The sequence below is a fragment of the Delphinapterus leucas genome, chromosome 10, assembly GCF_059928025.1.
Source record: "Delphinapterus leucas isolate spDelLeu-1000000601 "Yukka" chromosome 10, BTC_Dleu_Yukka2, whole genome shotgun sequence".
NCBI classification, from domain to species: Eukaryota; Metazoa; Chordata; class Mammalia; order Artiodactyla; family Monodontidae; genus Delphinapterus; species Delphinapterus leucas.
In genome coordinates this window covers 28,928,170-28,944,218 of record NC_143138.1, presented here as the reverse complement: position 1 = coordinate 28,944,218, position 16,049 = coordinate 28,928,170, and the positions used below count along the sequence as shown (strand labels likewise).

The window sequence follows — 16,049 nt, the reverse complement described above, 5'->3', positions numbered from 1 at the left end:
TAAATATTTGTGTATTGACTAAGATCATAAATATGAATATTGATTATTCATTATTACATTGTGATAGAAAACATTGATGCCCCAGTGCTGTCACCATATGCAGAGCTGGTTATCTTGACCCTCTAGATTTTAATTTTTTAATGAATTCTTTATTTTTATATATATATTTATATTTACATATATATATATATATATATATTTGACTTTCCCTTTCCCTTGCTGGCTGGTGGCCTGCAATCACCTCTTTCTTTAATTCATAAACTTTATTTTTTAGAGAAGTTTTAGGTTCACAGCAAAATTGAGCAGAAATCACAGAGTTAGTTCTTATATACCTTCTGTCCCTACATGTGCCCAACCTCCAGCACTATTCACATCCCTCACCAGAGAGGTCCATTTGTTAAAATCGATGAACCTACCTTAACACATCAGTATCAGCTAAAGCCCATAGTTTACATCAGGGTTCATTCTTGCTGTTGTACATTCTATGGGTTTTGACAAATGTATAATGACACCTATCCACCATTTTAGTATTGTACAGAATAGCTTTAATCCTCTGTGCTTTGCCTACTCACCCCTCCTTCCCCTGACCACCTGTCTCCTGTCTCCATAGCTTTGCCTTTTCCAGAATGCCCTATATTTGGAATCATTCAGTATGTATTTTTCTTTAAGAAGGGATTATTTCACTCTGTAATATGCATTTAAATGTCCTCCATGTCTTTTCATGGCTCGATAGCTCATTTCTTTTTAGCGCTGAGTAATATTCCATTATCTGGATTTATCCATTCACCTACTGAGGAATATCTTGGCTGCTTCTAAGTTTCAGCATTTGTGAATAAAGCTGCTATAAACATCCGTGTGCAGGCTTTTGTGTGGACATAAGTTTTAACTCATTTGGGTAAATACCAGAAAGCGTGAATGCTGGATCATATGGTAAGACTATCTTTAGTTTTGTAAGAAACCGCCAAGCTGTCTTCCCAAGTGGCTCTTGCAATCACTTCTTGCTTTTATCCCTGGCATCTCTAGTTTTCCTCCGTATTTTTTTTATTGTGGTAAAAAACACATAACATGAGATTACCCTCTTAACAATATTTTAAGTGTACAGTACAGTATTGTTAACTATGTGCATTGTTGTACAGAAAATCTCTAGGGCTTTTCATCTCGCATGATTGACAGTCTATATCCATTGAACAGCAACTTCTCACTTTCCCCTCCCCCAGCCCCTGGCAACCACCATTGTACGTTCTGCTTTTTTGAGTTTGACTACTTCAGATCCTCATATGAGTGATCACGCAGTATTTGTTCTTAAAACTATATTATCCAGCAATCCCACTTTTTAGTATTTATCTAAAAGAATTTACAGTAGGATCTCAAAGAGGTATTTGCACTCCCATGTTTATTGCAGCATTATTCACAACAACCAAGAGGTGGAAACAACCTAAATGCCCATTAGTGGATGAATGAATAAAGAGAACGTGCTATATACATACAGGGGGATATCATTCAACCTTAAAAAAGAAGAAAATTCTGTCTTATGTTACAACATGTATGAACTTTGAGGAAATTACGCTACCTCTGTATTTTTTTTTTTTAACTATGTACACAGGAAGCCTGCTGTGGTTGATATCTGTTTTGGGGTTTTTTGGGGGGGTTTTTTTTTGGTCATGCCATGTGGCTTGCGGGGATCTTAGTTCCCCAACCTGGGCCACAGCAGTGAAAGTGCTAAGTCCTAACCACTGGACCGCCAGGGAACTCCCACTGCCTCTGTACTTTTAATCTCTTCTTTTCAACACCCTGTAGTCAGGGAAGCCAAGTCACTAGGCTTGTTAGAATTGTGTCTAAAGTAAGAGTAAATAGATATGTGAATCTGATCAAATAAATTCTGTGATGCACACACCCACATCTATATGTATGTGCTTAGAGACTTTTCTTGATTATTCCCGTTTTCTATTTTTATTATTCATGATATACATTATTACATGATTGCAGTCAATATAAAGAATATAACTAGGAAACAGGAATAAGCAAAAAATGTTTGCATAAACTGCATGGGATTGAAAATTTGTAATGAACAGCAATAACAGTTTATATAAAATTTGTAGATGAAATCTATTGTTCAGATATCATTATGTAGAGGTTCTTGACACCCACCGCTACTAGCTGACAAGCTGTCCTATTTGTGCTTCTGATTGACATGAGAGAGATTGGGAGAATTTTGTTTGCTGTTAAAATAAACTTTGAGGGTTAATACATTTTAAAAATTCTATCATAGTATTTTTTCATTGCATGAAAGTGTCACCTGAGGGGTTCTCAAATTATGTCTACATGGAAATTTCAGTTGGTGATAAAATAACTATGTCTTAAGAGATCATTTCCTCTGTCTCTTATACTTTTTTTCTTCTTTGAAATCCTGTGAAGGGAAGAAAGTATTTCTCCACTTTGCTCCCTGTAAATCTTCAGAGAGCCAATCTGATGAGAACTTTTATAAATTCCCTTCCAAACATACACCCACACCGCTCCTTTTCAACATGCTTCATGCTTCATTTAATCACAACGTTCAGCGTTTACTCGCTTACCAGGGACTTGCATTAGCACTTAGGAGTGCGCCCAGGAAAGCGTCAGCTGGTCTGGCCCTGTCTTCCTCACTGCCTCATTTGGGCAAGAAGATTTGCAGAGTGAAGACCGGCAGCTTATTTACGTGCCAGCAACTTGTACTTCACTTTCTTTGAGTGCTTTTGGAAGCTCCTCTTTGGGATTGCTGGACGGAAGACGTAAACACCACTCCCCACATTTGGGTCTTCAACTCACAAGCCAGCATAGTTCACAAAATTTTAAGGGGTTCAATCAGGGGATAATAACTTTTAGTAACCTAAAATACTGTTGTGATTTGCATGATTGATTTGTTTGTCTAGGATCAAAAATTCTTGTAAACTTAGCTTTTGGGACTGTTTACTTACACAGACTTACAAGGTAATCACCACTGTTAGGCAAATTCAGTCTTTCCCTCCTTCTACACACACACACACACACACACACACACTCACTCACTCACGCACAAAAATAAGTATAGGTTGGCATATAGAAGCCACTCAATAAATGGTAGGAATTATTATTATTACCGTCATCACCATTATTTTTTAAGTATCATCTTAGTCATCAGGTGAACAAAATTTCCTTTAGGTAGAAATAAATTTCCCCATGGAGTACTGTTTAATCCTTCTCTTGATAATCTTTCTCTTGATGACAAATTTGTCCTTTTCTCATTATGTTAGAACCTATACACCCTTGCCGATGTTTTATAATGCAGGTATATGTTTTCGTGTTTAGTTGTGTTTTATATTCGTGTTTAGTTGTGTTTTATATTCGCTCTTGTTTGGAACAATTACCTGGAGGACATCAGGCTGCCATGTTGAGCTGTCATGGATGGCATCCTGCACTATGGTTGGGGGCCTGTTGTGATGTGGAAGGGAATGATCTAAGGCTTTTCCCATTTCCCATTCTCCTGATGTTTCGTCACCGCACACACACATTCACTTCTGAGGAATGCTTTACTTTAGGAGAACTCTGTGTCATTACCTCTTCATATCAATATGAAAATAAATCAAGGACAAACAGAGTCTCATATCATATGTCATAAGTCAAGAGCTCTTAAGCGTGGAGGTACGTCCATCAGAGTCACCAGAGGGGTTTTAAATATGCATAACAAGACCTGAACCAGAATCTCCTGTGAGACCCAGACACGTGCATTTTAACAAGCTCGATCAGTAATTCTAATGTCCAGTTAAAATTTCAAATCACTGATCTAAACCCACAGAATTATAAATATACTCCCATTGCTCAATCATTCACTGAGGCAGAAACATGGACCGTTCTTTCAGGAAATATTTTAATGGCCATCAATTGTTCCATTAAGTCATTCTCTATTGTTTTTCTGTTTTTGATTTCATTGATTCTCATTTTTATCTTTATTATTTCCTTTCTTCTGTTTACATTTGCTCTCTTTTCATTCTTGATTTTTAAGATGGAATCTTAGGTCATTGATTTGAGACTGGCCTTCTCCTGCCTTTGGGCTTGGACTGGAATTTACATCAATAGAGTTCCCAGTTCTTAGGCATTCAGACTCACACTGGAACTATACCAACTAATCCTCTGGGCTTCTAGCTTGTCTACTGCAGATCTTAGAACTTCTTTTCTTCTTCCAGTTTTATTGAGTTATAATTGGCATACAGCACTGTATAAGTGTAAGGTGTACAGCATAATGATTTGACTTACATACATCATGAAATTATGACCACACTAAGTTTAGTGAACATCCATCATCATATAGATACAAAATAAAAGGAAAAAAATATTTTTCTTTGTGATGAGAACTCTTAGGATTTACTTTCTTAACAACTTTCATGTTTAACACACAGCAGTGTTAATTATATTAATCATGTTGTACGTTGCATCCCTAGTTCTTATTTATCTTATAATTGGATGTTTGTACCTGTTAACTACCTTCATCCAATTCCCTCTTCCCCTACACCCTGCCTCTGGTAACTTCAAATCTGATCTCTTTTTCTATAAGTTTGTTTGCTTGCTTGTTTTTGAAGTGTAATTGACCTACAACACTATGTGAACTCCTGTTACACACATAGTGATTTGATATTTCTATATATTTTAATATTTGATATTTCTATATATTGATATTTCTAGCATAGTGATTTGATATTTCTATATATTTCTCACCATAAGTCTGGTTGTCATCTCTCACCATACTAAGATGTTACATAGTTATTGACTATGTTCTCCACACTGTACATTTCATCCCATGACTCATTTATTTTGTAACTGGAAGTTTGTACCTCTTATTCTCCTTCATCTGTTTCATTCATCTCCCACTCCCTCCCCTCTGACAACTACCCGTTTGTCCTCCGTATCTGTGACTCTGCTTACGTTTTGTTAGTTTGTTTTATTTTTAGATTCCACACATAAATGAAATCATACAGTATTTGTCTTTCTCTGTCTGACTTATTTCACTTAGCATAATATCCTCTAGGTTCATCCACATTGTTTCAAGTGGCAAGATTTCATTCTACTTTTATGGCTGAATAACATTTTATATCTCTATCTATCTATCTATCTATCTATATATATCACATCTTCTTGATCCATTCATCTATCGTTGGACACTGAGGCTACTTCCATATCTTGCCTATTGTAAATAATGTTGCAATGAGCATAGGGGTGCATATATCTTTTCAAATTAGTATTTTTGTCTTCTTTGGCAAAATACCCAGAAGTGAAATTGCTGGACTTATTAACCTCCATAGTCATATGAGTCAGTTTCTCCTAATAAATCTCTCTCTCTCTCCACACACACACACACACCCTATTGGTTCTGTTTCTCTGGAGAACTCTGACGAAGACACCATCTAATCTTTGCTCCTCCTTCCTATTCTACTTTTATGATACCATCTTATTTCCTTTGTTGGCTTATTAGCTACAACTCTTTGTTTTGTTATTTTAGTGGTTGCCTTAGGAATTATTATACACATCTTTAACTGATCACAATCTACCTTCAAGTGATAGATATGCTGCATATAGCATAAGAACCACATAATATTATACTTTTCCTTCTTCACTCCTGATCTTTGTGATGTGTTCATTCGCTTTACTTTTGCATATACTATACATCCCACACTACATTTAAATAATAAGATTTAAATAATAAGAAAAAACTTATATATATAAAATTCTGTTTTTTCTGTATGTTTCATTTTTGAGTTTCTATTTCTTTTTCTTCAAATTCACCAGCCTTTTCTGATCTAATACTACCAACCAGAGTATTTTTTTTTTAATCTCAGACATTGTAGTTTTCATCTTTAGGAACATTTTTAGATTTTATATTTTCCATTTCTCTAGTTAACTTTTGAACATACCTATAGAAGACAATTATAATAATAACTGTTTTCATGTCCTAGTTTGTTAATTCTAACATTTGTGTCAGGTCTGGGTCAGTTTCGACTGGTTGATTTATCGCTTCATTAGAGATGATATTTTTTTCCTTCCCATTCCATCTCTTTAACTCAGAGAGTCTGGATTCTTCCTCCCTGAGTTACAGCTTACAGCTCTCTCAAGGCAGAAAGCTGGACAATTTTATATTGGGTGGCCAGGGCAGGACACACTGTAAAGATGTCATTGGGGTAGTGTATGAAGGAAGCGAGAGGGAAATCCTTGAAGATACCCATAATATGAACCTTCTAGCCAGAGAAAGGAGAAGGCCCCCGAGGAGGAATAAGGAAAAAAAAAAAAAAGTAGTTAACTGTAATAGAGCTTAAATGTTGCACTAGTTGATTTTTTATGGGGCAGGGATATTCAAAATAATAATTGTACATGCCTTAAGATGACTTAAATTAGAGTTTGTTCTCAGCTAAGATGGAAGCAGTTCTTCAAAAGCATGGACCCAGGGAGCTGGATAGAGGCTAATACTCTGGAAAAAAGGCTGCTTGATACATTATTCGTTATAGCTCAATTGACATGTTGGATTATTTCAGTTAAGTTGATGCATAGGTTTTTTGCTTCCTGTGTGGAAAAAACATTCACTGAGATGGATTTTTACAGTGATTGCTTCCCTTATATAAAAGGAGGAATAAGCTTGCATCTTTCCTAATGCCCAAGTTTATATGTTAAATCCCAGGGAAGCAGCATTAACTTACAACCATCTGCTTGAGTATTATTGGTGTTAAGTCAAAATGACAAATAAAGAAGATAAAGGACAAATAAACGGATGAGAAAATCTTCCTTTGTCAAAATGTAGAGCCCAAGAGCTTTTAACTAAAAAGTTGTATTGAAGGATCAGAAAAATAGCACCATGATTAATAATCAGAAGAATTTAGAAGCAAGAAAGAAGGGATAAAAGACAACTCGAATTCCTACTCTTTCTTTTTTTCACAAGGGAACAGTCAACACCATCCAGGCTTGCTGTGTAGGACCTCCGCCATGTCATCCCAACTCCTTGCCTCTTGGCTTCAGTTCTAACACGGAATGCCCCCCTCGTCACTGGTTGATTCATTCAACAAATATTTACTGAGTGCCTACTGAGTGAGCTTCCGATGCTGTGCTTGGCCCTGGGGACACCGCTGGTGACCAAGAGACATAGTTCCTGTTGTCATGAATTTTTCTGTCAGGCAGAAGAGACACACATTAGAAAAGGAGCTTTATGAAGGAGAAGTTCAAGATTATTTGAGAATATGTAACAGGGAACACAGTTCAGTGGACCAGATTCTGGGAACTACTATTTTCCTGGTGGTGGTATTGAGATCCTTTTTGCTGAGAGCCTGAGATGTGCATGATGTACACTTCACAGGTTCTTGTCATGGGTTGGATACCAGAGGCCTCAGCAGCGGTTAGGTCCTGGATCTGATAAAAGACAGCTTGCCTTGGGTTTGACGCTTTTACCTACCTCAGTACCCTTATCCAGGCACATCCTCTCTCTTCCTTTGGCCCACCTCTAAAACAGGGATTTCCCACTGCACGAGTTTGAAGACATATGTAATTCCTATTCATGCTTATTGGATAAGCACTTATCTCAATAGTAACTAAATAAATTTTGTGTCGTGACCTTGCACCTCCATTAAAATGGAAACTCTATGAAGGAAGGAACGCATTTTGTCATTTTACTGTTATTCCCAGGACCCAGTAGATTTGCTGGCCCATGGTGGAAAAACTGATATTCTTTATTTTAAGAGATAAATAATATTACCCATATAGTCCTATGGACAATATTATATTGCATAGATGATGTTGTCCTCTTCCAAACCATTGGTGTCTTCCTTCTTGGAATTCCAGCATTTGAGCCTCTCTTTGGACACTTAACTCTGAATTTCTGTGGCCATTAGTTATCTTTTCATAACCTGGAACTTGGGTCTATGAATCTGCACTCAGAGATTTCATTTTGTGGCAAGGATGAATCTGTGCACAAGGCATGGTCTGGCATCAGTAGAGAATCCACATGCAAATTTAAAAAGTCAATGCTCTTTGTACTCTTTCTCCCCTCCCTCCATTTAAGCATCTTTTCATAACTTTTCTCATTTCAACATCTTTCTTTGGAAAGACATAATGATTTTTAAGTTTTAAAAAATAAATCACACACCTCCAGGAAAGACAAATTTGTGCTCCAAATCCAGGCTTTGAAAGAAAAGGTATCTGATCTCCAGAGGGAGGGTAAGTGAGTGATGGGAGATGAATTGGGGCATGATTTTATGGTGAGAAGATTTTCAAAAAGGAGATCATATCAGTAGCCAAGAGACGGAAACAACCTAAGTATCCATCAAAAGATGAATGGATAAAAAGATGTGTATATGTGTACAGTAGAATGTTATTTGGCCATGAGAAAGAAGGAAGTCCTTTTGTGACAACATGGATGGACCTTGAGGGCATCCTGCTAAGTGAAATAGGCCAGACAAAGACAAATACTGCATGGTATCACTTATATGTGGAATATTAAAGAAAAGAAGTCAAACTCATAGAAGCAGAGAGTAGAAAAGGGTTTGCCAGGGCTGGAAGTTGGGGGAAATAGGGAGAGGTTGGTAAAAGGGTACAAACTTTCAGCTATAAGATGAATAAGCTCTGAGGATCTAATGTATAACATGGTGACTGTAATTGAAACTTAACACTGTATTGTATAATTGAAATTTGCTAAGAGAGTAGAACTTAAATGTTCTCACCAAAAGAAAAAAAAGATAAATATGTGAGGTGATGAATGTGTTAATTAACTCAGTGGAGGGGAATCCTTTAACAATGTATATGTTTATCAAATAACCATGATGTACACTTTAAATATCTTAAAATTTTGTACATCAATTATACCTCAATAAATCTGAAATTTACAAAATGGTATTATTTGATTGGAAAAGCACAGTTACAATGTTGATAGGATAGAATATTTAAAATTGAGATTATATTGGAAAATCTGGAAATATTTCTTTTGGGGGTGATCTGAAATAATCTTATCTTTTAGGAGGCTTGTCTGAAATGACTGTGTTTATTGACACATACCTTTTTTTCTTCTCTAAAATAAATGCAGTTTCCCCCTTTTGTCCATGAAAACACACTTGAAATAGTGTTATGTGTGGGTTAAGGACTTGTTCATTGATTTAGTCCGCAAGCTTTTAATGACATTCTACTAGGAGCTAAGTAGTGTAACATCATGTGAGCTGCTGAATTTCTCTAAATCTCAGTATTCTTATTGACAAAATGGTGATAATAACAACAACCTATTTTGTAGCATTATTGTCATAGGGTTTTAATGGAACAACGTATGTGAAACGTTAAACATAGTGCCAGTTATGGGAAGAGTATCCGATCAATGCTAGATGTTAGATCCTGTGGATGCTTAATGCCAAAGAGCAAGAACCTCACTTTCAATTCTGATAAATCTTTAGAGCTGTAAACCAGGTCAGGACAAAGTGTTAACATTTATGCTTTAAAAATTACGTGTGAGCTTCTCTTTTTCTATTTTTGTGCTCTTTCTCAGGCAGTTATGTTAGGTAACTGAAGAGAGTGTTTTGATTTTTTTTAAAAGCCTAAGAAGATAAACAATTACTTAAAAGCTTTAGGATTTAATTCTCGATCATAAAGAGTAATCTGAGACGTAAAAATCTGGAGAAAAAAAAAAAAAGCAAGCATATGGTATCTTAAAGTACCGTATTCTAGTTTCTGATCAATATCAGAGCCCAGTAGGTGCTGCTGGGTTTTTAATCAGCAATAAGTTAAGCTTCCAAAAATTGCATCTCTTCTCAATAATTCAATAAGATGAGGTTATTTTTTCCAGGGATATGATTGGTCCTTTCAGCAGAGGGGTGGAGAGAGCAGGAAAGTCTAGAAAATGAACACCTTTCACTTGGTACTGTTTAAAATCAGCTGAAGTACAGAGTAACTAGTGTTGCTTTTGGAAGAGCCAATAGGAACGCATCAAAAGATCTGAGCAAACCCAGCCTGAGAAGCCCAGGGAAAGACATTTCTTTCTGGCAGGTCCTTAAATTGGTGAGTTTTCATAAGGGGACAAAATAACAAAGGAACAAACAAATTCTAAGATGATTGTTGGGAGAGTAGAACTTTTGAGTTGCATGGTCAGTTAAAGGGTATGAGGACGATTGCCAAGGCATGATTCGTGGGGCACAGAGACAGCAGTTCTTAATTCACTTTTAGGGGATTTCCCCCTCTTCTGTGTGATTGTAAGAGCTAGGAACAAGTTAGAGCTGAATTTTTCTGAAGACTCTGTCTGAGTCTTTATTCCGAATGCCACTGTGTAATTGATGAAGCAATTTGGATTGTTTTTCCTCCTGTTGAGTTTAGGGTGAAATCTATCAACTAACGCTTATCAATTTATGCTTAAAAGGCGCGGCAGAAACAGAATTTCAGATCAGGAATAAAACAAGAAGGCACCCAGCAGTAGAACAACAACGAGAGACTGTAAAATTGCAGTTTGGGGTCTGTCTGAAGTTTTCTGCCAAAGTAACTGTGTGTCTAGCCGGTTTGTTCCTCCCAGTTATTTTTAAAACCTCTTGTGGTTGTGGTTTATTCCTTCTCAAAGGAATGAATAGACTCAGTTGTTGGAGATTCTGCATGTGCTTCATGTTAGCCATTATTATTACTGAGGGCAGCTTCATAACTAGGAATCACAGCTAACACGATCTGATCTGAAGGGATGGAGGAGCTCAGGCCCCGCAGGAAGTGAATTGGGGAAGGAAGTAGGGGATTTCGTACCCTTTTTTCAAAGTTATTTTATTTTGCCCAAGTTTCTTTTTACACTAGAATTTGAGGGCAGGGGGAGAAAATGAAATGTTGACCGTGAGGTTGCAGACAAAAAGATTTCCAACTTGAGAAGGGTCTGCAGGTCTGGTGTTCTGTCATGATGCTGGTAAGGATCCTGAGGTTCCAGCGTCATCTCTGGGGTTTGTATTTTCCCATATGTTCTTGAGACAATCTCTAGGCTAGGAGCTACCTTGATGATCTGCAGAGGTTTGGGCTATTTGATTGCTTCCTTAGGAAAGGATCCTAAGGTATATGGTACAGGAAGACCCCTGGGAGAGAAAGAGGAAAACGTGCCCCATGCCAGAGGTGGGCAGGATTGTCTGGTAGGTGAATTGGGATGAGTGCTTGGGCCCTTGTTCTAGGAGTGAAAAGTACTGAGGGCTGGGAATTAAAATAGTAATTATTATATGAAATTTGTACCTCATCTTTTTTGCCTAGGAAAAGTGGTTTGGAGAGAATGTGGGATAAATTAATTTGAAACTCATTACTCAGAAGTTCAGAAAAGGAGAGATGGTTGAAATAGGAGTTATGTGACAGTTGACACTTAAAAAAATTATCACGAACGATTTAAGAAAATATTAAAGCAGACCTCTCTTGCTTACAATCCTCCCAATGCCTTAGACTTATCAATTTGCTTCAAGCAGAATTGCTTAGGAATAAATTGACTTGAAGGTTATTATTCTCAACAGACAGTTCAGCCCCTTTTTACATGGCTTAGAAGCTACTGAGTTGAATTGATTGCTCTCTTGCTGGCTTGGTTCTGCAACCGAAAATATTCTTTCCTTCCTTTTTCCCTCCTTCACTTCCTCTCTCTTTTCTTCCAGCCCTCTCTTCCTCCCCATGTTTCCTGTCTTGTTAAGTGGGTCAAACAAACAGGACTTTTATTTTCTTCTCTAGCATCATATTGAACCACAGCAGAAAAACCTGAAGGGTGTTAATGCGCATTTCTGCTTGACAGCCAACCTCAGCTGAGCACTAGTTTTCTTTGTGGCTGTGAACATTTCCCCTGTAGAGAAGGCAAGGATCTCATTAGCACTAACTAACAGATAAAGGTTACCTCTCTGGAGACCTGGATTGCAGGTATTTGGGCTCCCAAATTATTTTTTTTTTCTTGATTGCCACTTTGTTAAAACAAAGTTTTTTATCCATTTTTATGTATAAAAGAAAAATACTATATCCTTATATATGCCAAAATCATCCAAATTGCTTCACTAGGATACAGATCTGTTTTACAACATATTAGCATGAGTATTATTACTGCTTGATGTACATTAAGCCCCGGCAGCTGCTGACACAGTAAAACATCGTCATGAAGAGCACGGTTTATGCTTATTGAATTTACACAACACTCAGTGAGCAAGAAGAGACTCAAGAATGGGAGAGAAAATTCCCAAGGTGTCACCTGGGTCCCCGACCTGTGTCTGACACACATCCAAGGCAGTGGTGGTTGAGAGTCCGCCTGCCAAGGCAGGGGACACGGGTTCGTGCCCCGGTCCGGGAAGATCCCACATGCCGCGGAGCGGCTGGGCCTTTGAGCCATGGCCGCTGAGCCTGCGCGTCCGGAGCCTGTGCTCCGCAACGGGAGAGGCCACAGCTGTGAGAGGCCCGCGTACCGCAAAAAAAAAAAAAAAAAAAGACTAGATGCTTCCGCTGCAGGGGGCACAGGTTCGATCGGTCGGGGAGCTAAGATCCAACGTGTCCAAAAAAAAAAAAAAATAATAATAACATAGGATAGGCTTGGCTAATCTACACACTGAAGAATTGAATATTGACATATTTGGATCATGGAAGAAAAACGTTCAAGTGTTCACCAGTTATTAATTAGAGACTCAAGCATGACTCTGGGAACGTGCTTTTCATTTTAAAGCAGGGGGCGTGGTTATGAGATGGGTCGGGCTGGCTTCTTCAGTTCTGCGGTGACCTCCACGTATCTGCCTTTCAGACCCTGGCGCCGGAGGAGGGCATGGCTTTGAACCACACGGCTCCAGCCCTGGATGAGCGCCTGCCGTACTACCTTCGGGAGGGGGATCCCTTTGCTTCCAAACTTTCCTGGGAAGCGGATTTAGTGGCTGGCTTTTACTTAACAATCATTGGTAAGTTTCCTTGCCTTTTCAGTGCAAAGGCTGCATCTAGAAAATTCATGGGCTGTCATGTTAATTTTGCACAAAGATTCCAACACTTGAGTGGCTACTTTGAGATGGAGAGCGGGAGGAAGCAGGAAGAGGGGGAGGGATCACAGAGTTCATACATGTTTCATAGAAACGACTCTATTATCTTTATTATTAGGGATAAATATTCCCTCGATAATCCAAAGAAGTTTTACAGCAAAATAATTTATCTTGAGACTATATTTCATTTTGGTTGCTTTGATAGTAGGCTTGTCTACCGAATGACAAAATTAATGATCATGAGCTCTTATTTAAATAGAATGCTTTTACTTTTTGAAAAATACTTTGATATAAGGATAAGAGTATAGTCTCAGAATGGACCTTAGAACTCATCTAGTTTAGCCTCTGCTTTTCACAATGGAGAGAACTCTGTCCCAATGCTGTAGTCAGGATGGATACACTGTGTTTACTTCACCTAAAGTCAGGTCCCACCATGACAGCATCACTAAGTGATTTTGATGAGAGTTGAAAAAAATGTATGAATAATAAACGGAAGTCAGTTCAGGGTCAAAAGTTTTCCTGCCTGATCCACAGCATGGTACATCTGCTTCCAGGCTCTGGTATCCAATGTGGTGGCCACGTGTGGCTCCTGAGTCCTTGAACTGTGACTTTTCCAAATTGAGATGTGCTGTAGTATAAATAGACACCAGATACTGAAAACATAGGACCAGAAAAAATCATGTAAAATAGCTCATTAATAATTTTAAACAATCGACTACATGTCTAACCTATAATATTTGGGGCCTATTAGGTTAAATAAATATATTCTCAAAATTAATTTAGTAATATTTTTACTTTGCTTAATATGACGACCAGAAAAAATTTAAATACATATGTGGCTCACATTTCTGGTTTCCATGACATTTCTATTGGACAGCACTAGTCTAGGTAATTAGATTCAACCACAGTACTTTCCTTACATTGAAAATCGCTGTTTTAAATTTGGGTAACCAGTGTGCAGGTGGGTTATGTCTTTAGGTGTGTCTGCCTTTAATCTTTTCAGTCGTTGGGTCAAGCTTTCTCTGTCTCCTTCTCTCTTTCTCTCCCCCTCCTTCTGTCTCTCCTTTCATCTACTTATTATGGGCTAAGACTTTCATTTAACCTCCTGAAATTAGCCAAACTCATTAGAAAAGTCTGGAGACCCCTCTATGGTCAGTGCTTGAGGCAAAAGGAATCCATGAAATTGAATCAGAAATTCCACTGCAAAGGGATTCCCTGGGTCCTTGGCTTTGTTATTGGTTATTATGGTACTGATTTAAATTCTTTTTCTTATCAGTGGACCTCCATGTCCTTTCAAACACAAATATATATCGAGTGCCTATTCTTTGCCACTGTTTAAGTTGCTGGGAATACAGAAGTGAACAAAATGGGCAAACTACTCTCTCTCCGCACAGGAACTACCTGGTAGTAAAATCCACATTGAATTTTTATTGAACATAAGTACTTTCAATGATCAGCAAAGACAGAAAAATAGACATCTTATAAATTGAATTTGTCGCAATCAATTGCAAGGAATGAATTACAAAGTAGCATCTGTAACCTGACATGTTTCTCCAGATGACACAAAATAGGGAGGACGATTAAGGGGTGAAAATCTACAATCATATTCAAATGGGAGTGCTGAAGAGGCACCAGATAAAGGGGTCCGAAAAGAGTCCCGGAACAAAGGGAGCTCAGATCACTCAGGGAGTCGGGGGTGGGGCCAAATGTATGTTCCAGAGCAGTCGTTCACTCGGGATGAGGCCAGGGTCAGCTGGTGGGGGCCGGACTCATCCTCGACCCAGTCTTGGGCTTGGTGCTATGTCTGGTTCCCTCCCTCCTGGGGATGTGCCCAGATTCCTTTAAAGGAACCAGAGTGGAATGACATTCTTGGTGAGCTTTGTTAAATACTAGAAGTCTTAGGGAAAACTGGAAGATGAAAAGATAATGTGAGTTTGGAATAGAGGAGAAATAAACTAGAGACCCATTTCCATCCTCTACTCTTTTACTACAAATACGTAGTTCATTAACGGTCTATATACGAGATTTAACTTTTTTGTATTCATAGAAGAGTCAGGATTTTGGTCATCAAAAAATGTCCCCCTCACTTTAGCTTTTACCTTCTTAATCTTCTTTTCCTTTAACTCTCATTAAAAATAAGTTTGCATTCTCCTCATACTCCCCTACGGGAGATTGCCTGTGGGAATAATCAACAGGCAGCTCTCGCAGAGTTGACTATTTTTTGATAAGCTTTGGGCACTGGGTGAAGCCTTATGAATCATTAGTAAAGATAATTTAAGAACGGAAAAATAAGAAAATCAATATTCTCAAAAGAGAAGTAAAAAGACAAAGGATGTTTAAATGAGCTTTGTGTATCAAATGCATATGCATAGTTACTGTTTTTTTAATCTTTTTGGATACAAAGTAGAAGGCATGTGTTTATAATTTTTCTAGCCATGTTTTCACATTTTAGTTTCCCAGTGTGCCTTGTTAGCTGGTTTCCTTTAATGCGACATGGGTTTCATTTTAGTTGGTTTAGAATCTCCACCACCTCTTCTATTTTTTTCCTCCTCTGTCTTAAGAAAGCGAAAGAGGTTTTAATAGACCACGAGGCAGCACTGACTCCTGGGATTCAGAATTTCCTAAGACCACAAATGCAGTTAATGCCTGGTGGTTTCATACCATCAGCTGAAACACACATTTTTCCCCCTTGCCCCCCCAAATGAATTGTGGTGGAGAAGTAGAAGTTAAGATAGAAAAATCTGGGTTTCTCCTGTTAATACTCTCCTTATTCCTTACTACTAAAGGCAGCTGTACCAGATTCTCATTTATACACAGCTACACTATGAAGCAAGAATTCCTGAAGAAATCTACTCTACATGTTAAGCTATGGAAGTAGGTGTATTCTTTTCTTAACTAAAGTCAGTAGGGATTGGGTCTTTTTGGATTTAAACTGGGTTTGTAAGAACTTTTGAACAGTATCATTGTAATGTCAAAGCCAGTCATTAATAAAAGGATATATAAAAGTGGGAACACATTTATATCATTGTTGGTAGGTTGGTGGGTTGACGGCCACTTTCTCTCCCTTTGGTGGGAGTGGGAGAG

At 38.0% G+C, this 16,049-nt stretch overlaps 1 protein-coding gene across 1 annotated transcript in view; it reads left to right on the top strand.

The window, feature by feature from the left end:
* The window catches only part of OPN5 (opsin 5), an 82,111-nt gene that overhangs the window by 22,980 nt on the left and 43,082 nt on the right, over positions 1–16,049 (top strand). Inside the window, exon 4 of the mRNA XM_089918637.1 lies at positions 12,740–12,890. Within this exon, the coding sequence (XP_089774763.1) occupies positions 12,740–12,890 (151 nt within the window). The remainder of the gene's footprint in view (positions 1–12,739; positions 12,891–16,049) is intronic.